Source organism: Pollachius pollachius (genome assembly GCF_949987615.1).
Source record: "Pollachius pollachius genome assembly, chromosome: 5".
NCBI classification, from domain to species: domain Eukaryota; kingdom Metazoa; phylum Chordata; class Actinopteri; order Gadiformes; family Gadidae; genus Pollachius; species Pollachius pollachius.
The window spans coordinates 27,114,105-27,128,981 of record NC_136938.1 but is presented as its reverse complement, the minus strand read 5'-3'; the positions used below and the strand labels follow the sequence as shown (position 1 = coordinate 27,128,981).

The 14,877-nt window shown below is 47.5% G+C and overlaps 1 protein-coding gene across 1 annotated transcript in view; it reads right to left on the bottom strand.

Moving 5' to 3' along the window:
* Nucleotides 1-626: 626 nt before the first annotated feature.
* Nucleotides 627-14,877, bottom strand: part of cngb1a (cyclic nucleotide gated channel subunit beta 1a) — a gene marked incomplete at both ends in the record, with an annotated part of 33,264 nt that continues 19,013 nt past the window's right edge. Inside the window, 19 exons of the mRNA XM_079737034.1 lie at nt 627-809; nt 2,354-2,528; nt 3,548-3,694; nt 4,520-4,638; nt 5,068-5,151; nt 5,441-5,538; nt 5,890-6,049; nt 6,164-6,305; nt 6,471-6,593; nt 6,988-7,052; nt 7,157-7,243; nt 7,323-7,373; nt 7,515-7,723; nt 7,986-8,228; nt 8,570-8,709; nt 8,797-8,853; nt 9,987-10,080; nt 11,110-11,134; nt 11,407-11,554. Coding sequence (XP_079593160.1) covers nt 627-809; nt 2,354-2,528; nt 3,548-3,694; nt 4,520-4,638; nt 5,068-5,151; nt 5,441-5,538; nt 5,890-6,049; nt 6,164-6,305; nt 6,471-6,593; nt 6,988-7,052; nt 7,157-7,243; nt 7,323-7,373; nt 7,515-7,723; nt 7,986-8,228; nt 8,570-8,709; nt 8,797-8,853; nt 9,987-10,080; nt 11,110-11,134; nt 11,407-11,554 — 2,350 coding nt within the window. The remainder of the gene's footprint in view (nt 810-2,353; nt 2,529-3,547; nt 3,695-4,519; nt 4,639-5,067; nt 5,152-5,440; nt 5,539-5,889; nt 6,050-6,163; nt 6,306-6,470; nt 6,594-6,987; nt 7,053-7,156; nt 7,244-7,322; nt 7,374-7,514; nt 7,724-7,985; nt 8,229-8,569; nt 8,710-8,796; nt 8,854-9,986; nt 10,081-11,109; nt 11,135-11,406; nt 11,555-14,877) is intronic.

The following is a 14,877-nucleotide window of genomic DNA, read 5'->3' as shown; positions in this document are numbered from 1 at the left end:
CTCCTCTTCCTCCTCCTCCTCTTCTCCCCGTCAGTGTCTACTCCTCCTCCTCCTCCTCTTCTCCCTGTCAGTGTCTACTCCTCCTCCTCCTCCTCCTCTCCCCGTCGGTGTCTACTCCTCCTCCTCCTCCTCTCCCCGTCGGTGTCTACTCCTCCTCCTCTTCTCCCCATCGGTGTCTACTCCTCCTCCTCCTCCTCTTCTCCCCGTCGGTGTCTACTCCTCCTCCTCCTCTTCTCCCCGTCGGTGTTTACTCCTCCTCCTCCTCCTCCTGTTCTCCCGTCGGTGTCTACTCCTCCTCCTCCTCTCCCCGTCGGTGTCTACTCCTCCTCCTCCTCTTCTCCCCGTCGGTGTCTACTCCTCCTCCTCCTCCTCCTCCTCTTCTCCCCGTCGGTGTCTACTCCTCCTCCTCTTCTCCCCATCGGTGTCTACTCCTCCTCCTCCTCCTCTTCTCCCCGTCGGTGTCTACTCCTCCTCCTCCTCCTCTCCCCGTCGGTGTCTACTCCTCCTCCTCTTCTCCCCGTCGGTGTCTACTCCTCCTCCTCCTCCTCTCCCCGTCGGTGTCTACTCCTCTTCCTCTTCTCCCCGTCGGTGTCTACTCCTCCTCCTCCTCCTCTCCCCGTCGGTGTCTACTCCTCCTTGGCCTTGCCGCCCCGCTCCACGCTGAGTAGCTCCTCCCCCCCGACCCGGGGGGTCATGCGGATCACCAGCGAGCCGTCGGTGGTCTCGGAGACCGCGTCCTCGTCCCCGGGGGCCGCGGCCCGGGGGATGGGGGAGCGGCGGCGCATCGGAGAGGGAGGAGGGACGTCGCCCTGGAGGGAGAGGGGGAGAGAGAGGGGGAGAGGGAGCGAGGGAGGGAGCAGGAGAGAGGGGGGGGAGAGAGGGGGAGAGCGAGAGAGGGGGAGGGGGAGAGGGAGGAGAGTTGGAGAGAGGAGAGGAGAGAGAGAGAGAGGGAGAGGGAGAGGGAGAGAGGGGGAGAGAGAGGGAGGGAGAGAGGGGGAGAGGGACAGAGGAGAGAGGGAGAGGGGGAGGGAGGGGGGGAGAGAGAGAGGGAGCGAGGGGGAGAGAGAGAGGAGAGTGGGAGAGAGGAGAGGGACAGAGGAGAGAGGGAGAGGGGGAGGGAGAGAGAGAGAGAGGGAGAGATGGAGAGAGGGAGGGAGATAGGGGGAGGGAGAGAGGGGGAGAGGGAGAGGGGGAGGGAGATAGAGGGGGAGGGAGAGAGGGAGAGAGGGAGAGAGGGAGGGAGATAGAGGGGGAGGGAGAGAGGGAGAGAGGGAGGGAGAGAGGGGGAGGGAGGGAGGGGGTCAGTTGAGTCCTGTTAGCGGTCAGTGGACTACGGGGCTGGGAGGAAGGGGAGGAACGGGAGCTAATGCTGAAGCGCGAACAAAAAAACATGGACCTTAGTAGGGAATGCAAAACGTGCCAGGTCACACTATGAAACTGTTCAAAGGAGACCTTATATTTTAGAAGACCATCTAACCAAACAAGGCTTTGGTTTTATTTCAAAACAGTCATTCTGTAATAAAGGCATTTTTTATTTTGAATAACCCAATACATAGAAGAAAAAAAACGTGGAAGAATTAGATACCCATGCCATGAAAAGAACCAGCAGCTAATCATTTTTTAAATAGTAAAAGTGTGAAAGTGTCTCACAAGTGAGCCCCTTTCACGGAGGTGTAGTTGTAAGAGCAACTCAGGTGTCGCTCATATCGCTGATTACGGGCCTGCACCTTTGATGTCGGCCTATCGGGGCGCGGTTGCCAGACTTATCCTCCCTGGTTTAGTCTACTACCCGCGCCCTTTAGCAGACCCATAACTAGTGGTGTGAGCAACGCCTGTGATTGTCCAGTGACGACGCTGCTGTGAAAAAGTGTGTTTCGGGAAAATTACACCGTTTCATTGACCGTGTGAGACGGCAATGCCTCCAAGGTTGGATGTTTGGTGTTTCATTCTTTACACTTCCTAGCGACATAGCGAGCCCCTCTCTAGACATGTAGCGCTTCTTCATTTAAATTTATATTTAGGGCATGTAGCAGATGCTTTTATCCATAGCAACTTACAATAAGTACATTTGTCAGAAGAAAGTAATATAATAAAAAAAAATGAAACGATAAATGAAACCCATTCCCCATAAAAACCAAAGACAACTAGGATAAGGCGCTACACAACGCTGAGTACTATTTTTAAGTGCAAGGGCGTACAACACATAATGAGTGTGTACAAAATGTGCCAGGACGTGCAACATACAATAAGTGCGTACATTAATTGCCGGGACGTGCAACATACAATAAGTGCGTACATTAAGTGCCAGGACGTGCAACACACATGTTGCTCTTCAGGGCGACATAGCGAGTACCTCGGTGGCCATGTAGGTCTTCTTCAGCTTGGCGAAGGTTCCCTCAAGCCCCGCCTCCTCGGTGACCTGCAGCGCTGCCTTGAAGAGCTCAGGGGTCGGAGGCCGCATGGCGATCACCTCCACCGTCCCCTTGTCCACCTTGGCGTCCGTCTTCTTGTCCTTGGTCAGCATCGTCCTGCAGCGAGAGGGAGAAACACAAGCAGTGTGCGTGTGAGTGTGTGTTAAGGGAGACACACACACGCACACACACAGTGCCTGTGTGTGTGTGTGTGTGTGTGTGTGTGTGTGTGTGGGGGGGGGGGGGGGGGGGGGGCGGCATGAAGCTGTGCGTGGAGGAAGGAAACTCGTGCGCCCACGGAAACACCCACCCAACTTTTTTTTTTTTTTCCACCCAATTACACACACACACACACGCACACACACACACACACACACACACACACACACACACACAAAGCATTTCTAAAGGTTGTTCTTGGTATTGCTTTACTTCTTTTTTCTTTCTTATTAAATATTTTCCTTTCATTCATATCCTTTTCAAACCCCTCCTGCTCAGAGTACGGGCACACACACAATCACGCACTCAAGCACACGCAAACACACACCCACCCACACACACACACACACACACACACACACACACACACACACACACACACACACACACACACACACACACATTCCTGCAACTAACAAGCTAAACGCCAACATGGTGTTCTGCCTGAGACGCTGCAGGGACCCCAGGCCGGGCCGTGGGAGGGTCACGGGACTGGGATTATCGTGGCTAATTACCCGCCTACTGGCCTGATAACACAATCAGCAGCTACTCCGGCCTCAATCACGAGCTTACACGGCGTCTCCCCCTGAACCCAGGAAGAGACCAGCGACCCGCTACAGAGCGAACAACAGGTTCCGGGAGACAGGGAGACGTGGGGAACCCGAATCAACCGGCCCCTCCGCAATCCCCTTCACCGGACTTTAAACCAAAGCGCTATGTAGGGGTTGACGATGAATGGGTGAATGTGGTTGTGTGCGGTGCGAGCATTCCCAGCGTTTGTGTTTGTCGCCCTCTGACGAGGCCTCAGCGGTGTCGCTGGTGGCGGTGGGAGTGGTGGCAGCAAACGGCCACACAGGCAAGCCAACAAGCGAGCATCTTCCGACGCTGTGGATCAAGCACGGGGGCTCTGCCCTCACTTGGCCTTCTTCCTGAGCAGCTTCTGGGACTCAGGGTAGTGCACGAGGATCTCGGCCAGGTCCTTCTTATCCAGGATGAAGACGTTGACGAATCCGTGGGCTTTAACGTTGGCCGTGCGCCTGTTGCCCCCGCCTCCGGCCAGCAAGCTGAACGTAAACAGAATACAATCAATACCACGAGGCTGTGTCAGCTGTTTATGTGTATGTTGTACATCCTGGAACTTATCATACACACTTGTATGTTGTAAGTCCTTGCACTTAAAAATAGTACTTAGCATTGTGTAGCGTCTTACCATAGCTATCTCTATTGTATGCGGGGAATGGGTTTACATAGTGATCGTTAGTGCTTGGCACTTGCTCTTGTGAACATCCTTACTGTCCCGACAGCGATATATATCGTTGTTTCTCTTTCTTTCGACAAATGTACTTAGTGTAAGTGGCTTTGGATTAAAGCGTTTGCTTAATGCCTTGAATGTAAATGTAAATCAAAATGATGTTAGTGTTTCTGCCTGCACACACACACAGCGCTGCACACTCCCTCCATCGGTCTTCCTGAATCCTGAAAAGACCCCGTCGCTGTTAATGTTGTGCCCACGCACTCGGTTCACACTAGAGCTGCTCGATTATGGGAAGATCATAATCACGATTATTTCGGTCAATATTGAAATCACGATTATTCAAACGAATATCCTTGAGTTTGAAAACATGATGTGTTTATTCAGCATGTCTCTCCCAAAAATCACTTTCTAACTGAAAACTTAAAAAAAAACTTAAAAACATACACAAAATGGTCAAATAGAAAATGTACAGATATGTATCCAGCTGTCGTGCCCTTTCTATAAAACTAAAACGAAAAAAACTTGATTATATTAGCTTTGTGATCGTTTGAAATCGAAATCGCGATCAAAATTTGGTCCATCGCCCAGTCCTAGTTCACACTGCGGTTCATGGATTCGACCCACAGACCCTGACCTGATCTCCCCGAACACGGAGCCGGCTCGGATGGTGACGAAGACGGTCTGCAGGTCCGGACCCCCCACCACCTGGACCTCGCCCTGCTTGATGATGTACATCTCCCTGCCGATCTCGCCCTGCGACCACCAGGACACGAGCCGTTAGCATCCTGCCCATGCGAGTGATTCACACGTTTGCAGGTAAATGGGCTGCATTTATACAGCGCTTTCCTAACCAAGGGCCGCCCAAAGCACTATACGATACTGCCTCACAATCACCATTCACGTACACATTCACACACCGACGGCGGAGTCAGCCGTGCAAGGCGACCGCCAGCTCGTCGGGACGAGTTACGGTGAGTTGCCTTGCTCAAGGACACTCAGCTAGTAGGAGCCGGGGATCGATCCAGCAGCCTTCTGGTTACCAGACAACCCGCTCTACCTCCTGAGCTACTGCTGTTTGTGTTTGTCACCCTCATGCTTGTTGTGCTCAGACAGACAGTTAAGACTGTCTGAGTACAGCACACGCTGTGGCAGAGTGGTTCTTGTTGTGGTTTTATTTGGTACCTTTTTGCAGACAAAGTCTCCGGGGAGGTAGACAACAGACTTGAGTCTTGTCAGCATGTCAAAGACCATCTGTCTGTCGCATCCCTGAGGAGGGACAGATAGACAGAGGGAGACAAAGCATTAAGTTGATTATAAAACCATTTACATAAACATTTACATTAAAGGCATTTAGCAACTTACAATAAGTACATTCATCAGTAGAAAGATAAACTATATATCGCTATCGGTACAGTAAGGATGTTCAAAGAAGCAAGTGCCAAGCATTAACAATTGTTAGGGTAAAACCAAGTGTGTATTGAGAAGGTAAAGGCAGTCGTATGATAGGATGACGTCATAGCAATAGTTGTGTGTGTATTTCGCATCGCCCTCTGACCTGGAACAAAGCTACTTTACTGACGATGGAGTAGTTGACGTCCACGGCCATGTCCAGCCTCATCTTATCAGGGAGCTGGACCAGCAACTCTTGTTCGTCTGGAGACAGAGAGACAAACAGACAGACAGACAGACAGACAGACAGACAGACAGACAGACAGACAGACAGACAAATAGACAGACGACAGACAGACAGACAGACAGACAGACAGACACATAGACAGACAGACAGACAGACAGACAGACACATAGAAAGACGACAGACAGACAGACAGACAGACACATAGACAGGACAAACAGGATGGTCAAAACATTGTGACTTGTGTGTCACCATGATTAAACGAAACAAAAACAAAATACATTTTACAACGTGACTTTTCCTCGCCGCGGTATTAAGCAGTGCATCTGTTTGAGTCTCCTAGCAACAGCATCCCTGTCCGTGTGACTTACCCAGCATGCCCTGGATCTTCCAGGTGTAGTCGTACCAGGTCTTGATCCGGTTCTGGACATCCCGGGGGATGTGGTAGGAGGTCATGTACTTGACGGTGCTGTCCATGCACGCTCGGTAGTAGTTCTCGCCCGCTGTGGCAGCCCCCACCACATCTCTCATCTAGGACACCAGAAGGTTGGGGCAAACCAGTCGGTAAGGAGCGGGGAGGTCAGCTTTAGGCTGGCAGACCGAAAACAATACATGCCCAGGCTTAGGATTTAGAAGCGGTCTGACCTGACCAATCATGATGGAGAAGGCAAAGACGCCCGTGAAATAGTTCAGGAGCTGGAAGACGATTTCGAAGACAGTGGTGGGGTCGGGCAGCCCTCCGATGGTGATTAACGTCTTCACGGCAAAGTAGTAGCACCGGATATACCTACGCATCAGAGGAGGGTACGCTTTATCTCGTGGGACAATCAAAACACTCATGTCATACTTAATATCATAATTTCAATTCATTGTAATGTAAATTTCATAGTAAATGCATTGCAAATACAAATCTCAAGGTTAGTATGCATCTGAGGGGGTCATGGATCCTTACGCGTTGCCTTTGCCGTTGTAGACCCATTTGGTCGACCCTAGTCCCTCGTAGTCGGAGCCCCAGTAGAAGAGACATGCGTTGATGTGCAGGGAGTACAGCAGGTAGGCCGTGGTGCGCATGACCCTGGAAGGAGGGAACATGGGTTCAAAACTGGTTATGTACAATGTACAAAGCCGCACAATGAACGGCATATTAACCAAAATCTAAGGTTGAATTGAATTTAAAAAAAAGGAAACCATTTAATAAATCAGATTTTCGTCATGTCAAATTACAAACGATTACCTCTCAGCAATTGCTTTATTATTGTTTTATATGCAGTAGGGGCCACATGATATTAATTGAATGGATCATTAAATGGTTAATCGATAATTCGCCATCAATTATTGCAATTTTCATTTTTGTCATTATAGTGCAGCCCTTTTACAAGGCGGGTGGGATATTGACCTAAACGCAGATGATCCTGATGTTGGTTGTTTGGCTGTGTGGTTGGACTTTGTAGATTCCTTGGTGTCCTTACCTCCAGATGTAAGCCTTCTTCATCACTGCCTCCACTCGGTCGTTGAACTCGTTGAAGACCATGTACTGGAAGACAGAGCCAGTCCGGTCAGAGTTGGGCTGTTTCATATTCACCACTCTGTAGAGCCACCCTTCCACACGTTCCTCATGACGCAGGCACACACACTCACCTTGAGCAGTCGGGGGAACCGCAGAAGAGAGTTGACTCCAGTGAAGTAGTAAAACACCTCCATGGGAAACAGGCAGATCATGTCCATCTGGAAGACACAACGTTTCACTGCAGAGGTGTTCAGGAAGGGACAGATTCGGCACATCTCTGCAGGTCTGACCACTTACCTTGAATCTCTCTGTGGTCATGTAGTGGTCTCTCATGTCCTTTTTATCACACTGCAGTAGAAAGACACAGATGAAAACCAAGGCGTTAAGTGATGTATTTTCTTTTCTGAACTGTAATGCATATCCTCTGCAATAACCTGATAAGAAGGCGTGCATGATCAGAACCAAAGATAAAAGCCATCTTCCACTGACCACAATGTCTCCACCACGAACGAACTCCAGCCTGGTTTGGAAGACGACCATGTCGGTGATGTAGATGAGGTCGCAGGTGTAATCCATGAGGAGCCAGAGGTGGACGTTCTCAGGCGTCTGGTATGGGAAGGCCCAGCGTACAGGGATCAGCCACAGGTTCCAGTTCCACGCCATGACCACGCATAACAGCCACATCACATACAGAAAGTCTGCAGAGCAAGAGACAGACAATCAGTTCGCACGACGCACAATTTAGCCGGAGCAATCTTCTGACTTTTTTATGGGTTTCCATTCATTTATTTTCTTCTCTAATCTTATACTTTCTCACCAGGTTTTTGGGGAGCTATCCCTAGCCTCTAGTCTATGGGAATAGGTTTGGTTGTGATTGTGATTGTGACGGATGGCACTGAATCCAACGTGACAGGTATTAAGTTTAGTTGCGTTCCCTTCAAAGGCCAGCGCTCCACCTACCGGTGTACGGGTCGATGCTGGAGGGGAAGCGGTAGTCAAAGACGACTTGGAGCCAGTCAGGCATGGGGGGCAGCTTGGGCAGCTTGGGCAGTGCAGGGAGCTTGATGGGGTACCCGAAGAAGTCATAGTATATCTCCAGCTCCTCCTTTTCCTCCTCCTCTTCCCCGCCTCCCTCTGCGGGGGCGTCCTTCTTCACGTCCTCCGGGGGTGGAGGAGGCGGAGGAGGAGGAGCTGCGACGGGCACTGAAGAGATCAGATGCTCTGGTTAGATGTTGTCTGATAAAACACATGTGTTGCTAACTAGCAGACACTTTTATAATTGGTTTTAAGATACAGGTTTTACGACCTAACCCCTAACTCCTCGGCCTCTTGCTGATTGTTGCCGACAGGTAGAATGTGGACTCTGGGGTCCAACAAACTAGCCACGACTATTCCGCCCGTAAATCGTCAAAATTTCAACTTCAAACATTTAGAAAAAAAAAGCGATTTTATAAAAGTCATAAAAGAAAAAGGAGGCAAGCTAGCCAATGCCATTAACAGTGATCCTCATCAACCATAATGAAGTCTAGAGCAGCAGTACTCACTATCCTCTTCATCCGACTCGTCCGGATCCACCAGCCGTTCCCTGCGGAACTCCGTCCTGCCTTTGAAGAGCAGCACCAGCTCCGACAGCCGCTCGGTGACCATCACGCTGGCCAGGCTGGCGGCGGACGTAGGACGGCCCCTGGAGGTCAACACAGGGGGCTTCAGTACAGAGTGCGGCCCTTGGTTTGGGCGTGTGTGTGTTGAGACAACGTCAACGCCCACTCACTCGTCCTCAGCCGTCAGGTGGGTCATCTTGTCGTCCGCTCCGTCTTGATAAGCGCCACTGGAAGAACAAAACGTGTGATGCTTTTTGTATAAGACTTTTATTAGCTCTTTTGCTAAGCATTTGTATGCAAATCTTTCATTCCGCTGTTATTATTCTTCTTAAAACAGAACCGACAATGATATTGACGATGGTATAGGCGCCAGTAGCTCAGCAGGTAGAGCGGGTCGACCAGAAGGTTGCTAGTTCGATCCCGGCTTCTCCTAGCCTAGAGTGTCACGTGTCCCTGAGCAAGACACCTCACCCTGACTGCTCCCAACGAGCTGGCTGTCGCCTTGTGTGGTCGGCTCTGCCGTCGGTGTGTGAATGTGTGTATGAATGGTTGTAAGTCGCTTTGGATAAAAGCGTCAGCTAAATGTAAAATCTGATGTAAAATGTTGATTGTGTGATTGCACGTCTATATCAAGGGTCAGCAACCTTTTCAACATGCAGTGCCAGTTTGACATTTTCTCGTTAATGAGTGTGCCTTAAGCAACAATATATTAAAAATTAAGCTGAATTATGACACAGCGACCAAAAACATTTCCAGAAGACCTGGAATTGTACTATTTCCATATAGTCCACAATCATGCATCAACATTTTAAATGTTTTTTGGGTTGTTATATTTGCAACATGGGCTTACAAATTATATTTAAATATCAGAAACATTCAGAAACTCATTCAAAAACATATTTGGACTGTGAGAAATGTAAAAAACGAGAATATATGAGAATGTTGGAACCATCCACATCAATATCTTTAAGACATGTACAGCTTTGCAAAACCTTGTGAAGGCAAGGCATACAGGCCACTTGCAACAATATTTTAAATATTTTGTTCTCTATTACTCATAACATAGGTTTAAAAACTATTAATTGACCCATTTCAGAACACTGCTTTCTGTAACTGATTTAAATATATTTGCACTGGGAGGAAATGCCCAAAGCAGAATAAAATGCAAAAAAAAAATGGTAGCAATGGTTATGCTGCCGCATTGTGCTGTGAATTTTCAATTAATAATAATAATAAAAAGGAAAAAAAAAAGGTTTTTGTTTTTGTGTTCTTTTCCAAGTGTGCAAATGATTATGCTGCCCCGTGCCAGTGGTAGCACGTTGCCTAGGGTTGCCGACCCCTGGTCTATATGAAGACTGACCTGAGCCTTGCTAGGATGGTCTCTTCATCCTCAACTATATCCTCCACTGTGAGTGTTGGAGGAGCACAGCCACCAGAGCTCTTCTGGAGACGCTCTGAAAAACACACCCAGAGATTTTCCAAAATCACCTCAGTGAACTCAACCAACCCTTTCACTTAAAGGAGGACGAAACTGAGACTAGAAACAACTATCTCAAATGTATCGGCGGTGACAGGGCGGCTGTGGTATTAATTCAGCAATCACTACAGACGTTTTGAAGGGCAAATTGGACACCAAGCATGATGGAGGTTGGTCGACGGCTGAAAGAGCGAGTGCAGTTCGGTTCATCCTGCTTTGGCACAAACACTGACGTACTTCAACACACCACAACGCAAGCACGGCATGGCAGGGCACAGCACAGCACATCGAGGTCACCTGAGACGGAGTGAGTTGGCATTTCAGCATGATGCAGAGCTGCTCTGGAGAAGGTAACGAGGCTTGGTCTAAAGGGGGAGGCAGTGGGTGGGCTAGGTGATGCTAGATGGTCCTAGCTTCGGGGTGGAGTGAGGGGATCTCTGTTTGTCAGACACTCGTGTTACGGCTCTTTCTACAGATGCAGAAACAAAACAAACCAAACTAGTCCAGTTCTATCCGTATGTCTGGGGGTAGAGGACTAGAGTTATGGCTGCTGAGGGGGAGTCTGGGAGATGGAGTTAAGGCTGCGGAAGCGGTTCGCAATACTGCAGAAGCACCGCTCGGCGAGGCTGGAGACCCGGGACAGTGCCTCTGTGATGTTGGGAAGCTCTTTGGGCAGGGGTGGTAAGGAGGGTAGGGGTGGCAGGGAGGGTAAGGGTGGTAGGGAAGGTAGGGTCGGTAGGGGAGGTATGGTTGGCAGGGGGGGTAGGGAGGAGAAGGGGGCCAGGGAGGGGATGGGGGGCAGGGACAGGTTAGGGAGATCAAGGTTATTGTCGTGCAGAAGCGTTCGGCAGCTGTCCAGGCATTCTGCGACGTAGGGGATCTGAAGCACGAAGCGCTTTACTGCAGCACAGCTGGTGGGCTCTGGGTAGAGATATAGACGGATGAATTATACATTTCTTTGAATGAGATGGGTATTTAAAGATTCATGCCGTCTGACCACACCTACCTATTTCAGCCACGACCTCGGAGACCTGAAACGAGAACAATGGCAGTTCCCATAAGCATTTTCTGAATGGCATCCATTGCAACATTTACATTCAGGGCATTTAGCAGACGCTTTAATCCAAAGCGACATACAATAAGCTAATTTGTCAGAAGAAGGAGAGACAATATATGTTGTCATGATTTTTATATATGCATGCATCCGTATCATACGTTCCCCATGCGTTCCTAAACCATCCATCGTTCTCTTTAATCATCGTAATGTAATAATCGATCAGTGTCTGCAGCTCATTTCCTGCACCTGATCTGCCGGTCCTGAGTCGGGCTGGGTGGTGGCGGCGGGGGCGACCTGACTCATGCTGTCGCTCTTCTCTACCACGGTTTCCTTCTTCACAGATGGGGTGGGCGCTGGGGGGCCCACGCATGGGGCTTCGGTGGGGGGCGAGCACCTGGAGAGGGGGTGTCGAGGAGGACAGGAAGCTCGTCAAAGGATCTCAGGGGACACGGCATCGGGTGTCGTTACTGAAGTCAGCAGCCGTACGATAGGAGCAGTCTAGGATTTCGACAAACTGATGAATTCTCCCCATCTTGTTTTAAGCGTTTCATATTAATAGCAATATACATACAGTTTAAAAGAGTTTTCAATCAAATCACAATTAACCTATTCAAAAAAATGTGTTCAACGTGAGTATGTGATGATATAACTGGCAGTCAGAGGCCAAATGAGCTTGTTATTCTGAATAGCGAGAACAGATTCGTATAGCACTCGTCAACCTTTGCAGCACGGCCTACTAGAGTTTGACACACAATCAATCAATGCCATTGATTGGTGGAGAGAGACACAGTTGTTCTTTGTCTTGACACACAGCGTATATATATCAAACTCTAATCGGAAAACTGACAGAAACAAGAAGGCCCGCATTGATGCCATTGATTAAATACTGATCACATCTGTCAACTAATGTGGAGTGGTTGACAGACTTAATCGATTCAAGAAATAGATAAATTCAAAAAATAGCCTAACCCTTACCCTAAACCTAAAATCAGGCAAAAGGAGGCAGTAGAGTATAGGAACCGACTACAGAGAGCAAGGGGCTGGTCCATAAGGCTTTAAGGAATTATATGATGCTGTTTTAAAGGCTAGTTAAAAACTAAGTAAATAGGAGAGTTGAGGAATCGCTTACTGATACATTTTGGTTTCTTATTTTTACAGTTAATAAAGATAAACAACTTATATACTTATTATCTCATGTGCATAGACTAAAACTAATAGGTTTGACGGTGACACAATTCGTATGGAAATAAAAATAATCGGTGAATTTAAATGGAAAATAATAACTTTTTTACATGATCTTGTTTTTCTCTGATAATGTACTAATTAAAACACACTTATGAATATCGCTTACAATTTATATCAAGTCTGTTCCGACACACGAACCTTTAAGCGATAAAGTAAAACTATTTGCTTCGTGGTAATGAGGTCACCTGTTGCGGCTCGCGCTCTGTTTGCTTTGATCAATCTATCTGTTGCTGCGTCTCGTTAGACTTAAACGGTTGGCCTCCCCAACCGTTCATCAGTTTAAGGTCTCAATATACGGTAATCTTAATAATGGTTATTAATTTGAATCATAGCGTGGTGTGAATGTTCCGGTTAACGGTTATGACTGACTGATGATAGATCTGTTCTTCTGTTCTCCAGGTGAACCGCGAGGTCACGAACACTTTTTGAAGTAAAACCGACCATAAGATCTGGAGCACCTGTGAGTAGGCTACTTTATTATCTAGGAAGCCGACTTGATATGTTCAAGCCCGTCGCGAGAAGGCAAGCAAACCAAGCAATTGCTTGGGGCACCGAGATGGCCTGGGGCAGCAAGACAACCACTGGTTATGAATAAAATGCAACAACAAACTGACCGGCGATCAGCATAGGCAACCTAGTCCTAGGGGGGCAAATGTGTTGAGGGCGCCCTCTGGAGGCGTCATTAATTAATTAAATTATATGAAACAAGCGAAATAAAAAATGCTTACCAAACATGTTCCCAAATGGAACGACAAGGGAGGGGACAGGCGATTAATTGATAGCGCGCATTGAAACTCTCACTGTAGTACGCACTCTCCCACCACACCCCTGCTCGGAAGTCTTGCTCGGGGCCCCCAAATTCCCGGCTCGGAAGTCTTGCTTGGGGCCCCCAAATTCCTTGAAACGGCCCTGCATATGTTTAATAATGTTAGTTCTGGATTTAATTGGAGATTAACTGTTTTATATTGAGTGTTTCCTTGTGGATATGAGTCTGTTATGTCTGACACCTTGGCAAAGTCCAGGTATCAGATATATTATTTTAATTAAACCCTTCATGGTTTTAGTGGTTGGGGTTTTGCCTTTTTTAAAGGATTTTTGATTTAGTATTTGAATCAAAATATTATGTCTTCCATTCCTCAGCTTTTTGAAAATAATGTATGAAGCCTATGACCTATAATATTGGCTCATTGATTTGGATACCTGTTTGCATTGAAATGATTGCATTGAAGGAATTATGTTAGTTTTGGAAGACGCCGCAATCTGACTCAGCAGAAACTCATGGAAGCACGAGACATCAATCAAACTTTGAAATGGCCGTCATCATAAGAGGGTAAACGTAAGCGGGAAAATTACGGCGTACAATGCCTCTGTCTGTCTGTCTAGACGGCAGAGAGACAGAACTGAATTGACTTGAATGTGACAAATAAGTCTCTAATAAGCTATTCACATGGAAGTCAATTGAGGGTTGTGGAAGAGCAATCATTGAAGTTAAATGGGACAGAATATATCCGGCTTTTTACATGATTCTCATTTTCATTGGATGATGCACTAATTAAATCAGGTCCTCGCTTGGTGTTAAATGAGTTCACCTGTGGCGGCTCGCGCTGTTTGCGTTGATCCATCTGCTGCTGAGTCTCGTTCAGTAAACAGATTATATTTTGGTTTCCCCAACCGTTATCAGTCTAATGTCTCCAATATACGGTAATCTTAATAATGGTTAAGTCCTTAAACCATAACGTGGTGGGAATCTTCCGGTTACCGGTAATGAGTGACTGATGATAGATCTGTTTTCTGTTCTCCAGGTGAACCGCGAGGTCACGAACACTTTTCGAAGTAAAACGGACCGCAAGATCTGGAGCAGCTGTGAGTAGTTTATTTTCTACGAGGCCGACTTGATATGTTTAATACTGTTAGTTCTGGGTGTAATTGGAGGTGAACTGTTTTAAATGAGTGTTTCATCGGGGATATTGGACTATTCGGGTGGTTTAAGTGGATGTGTTCATGTGGGTTGTGTGACTGATTTTAGAGGTTCAGAGTCAATGCGTTGGTAAAGTCATGTATTTATTGAACCCTTAATGGTTGTATCAATGGTTGTTTTGGGATTTTTGTTAAGTAAAAAATTTATTGGTTTCAATTTTTAATGAAATGTATACATTTAACTTTAATACTGATCACATCTGTCAACTAATGTGGAGTGGTTGACAGACTCAATCGATTCAAGAAATAGATAAATTCAAAAAATAGCCTAACCCTTGCCCTAAACCTAAAATCAGGCAAAAGGAGGCAGGAGAATCCGAAGCCTCAGAAAAGTGCATATTCTGAAGCATAGCAACCAACAGAGAGCTAGGGTCTGGTCCATATGGCTTTAAGGAATTATATGATGCTGTTTTAAAGGCTAGTTAAAAAACTAAGTAAATAGGAGAGTTGAGGAATCGCCTACTGATACATTTTGGTTTCTTATTTTTACAGTTA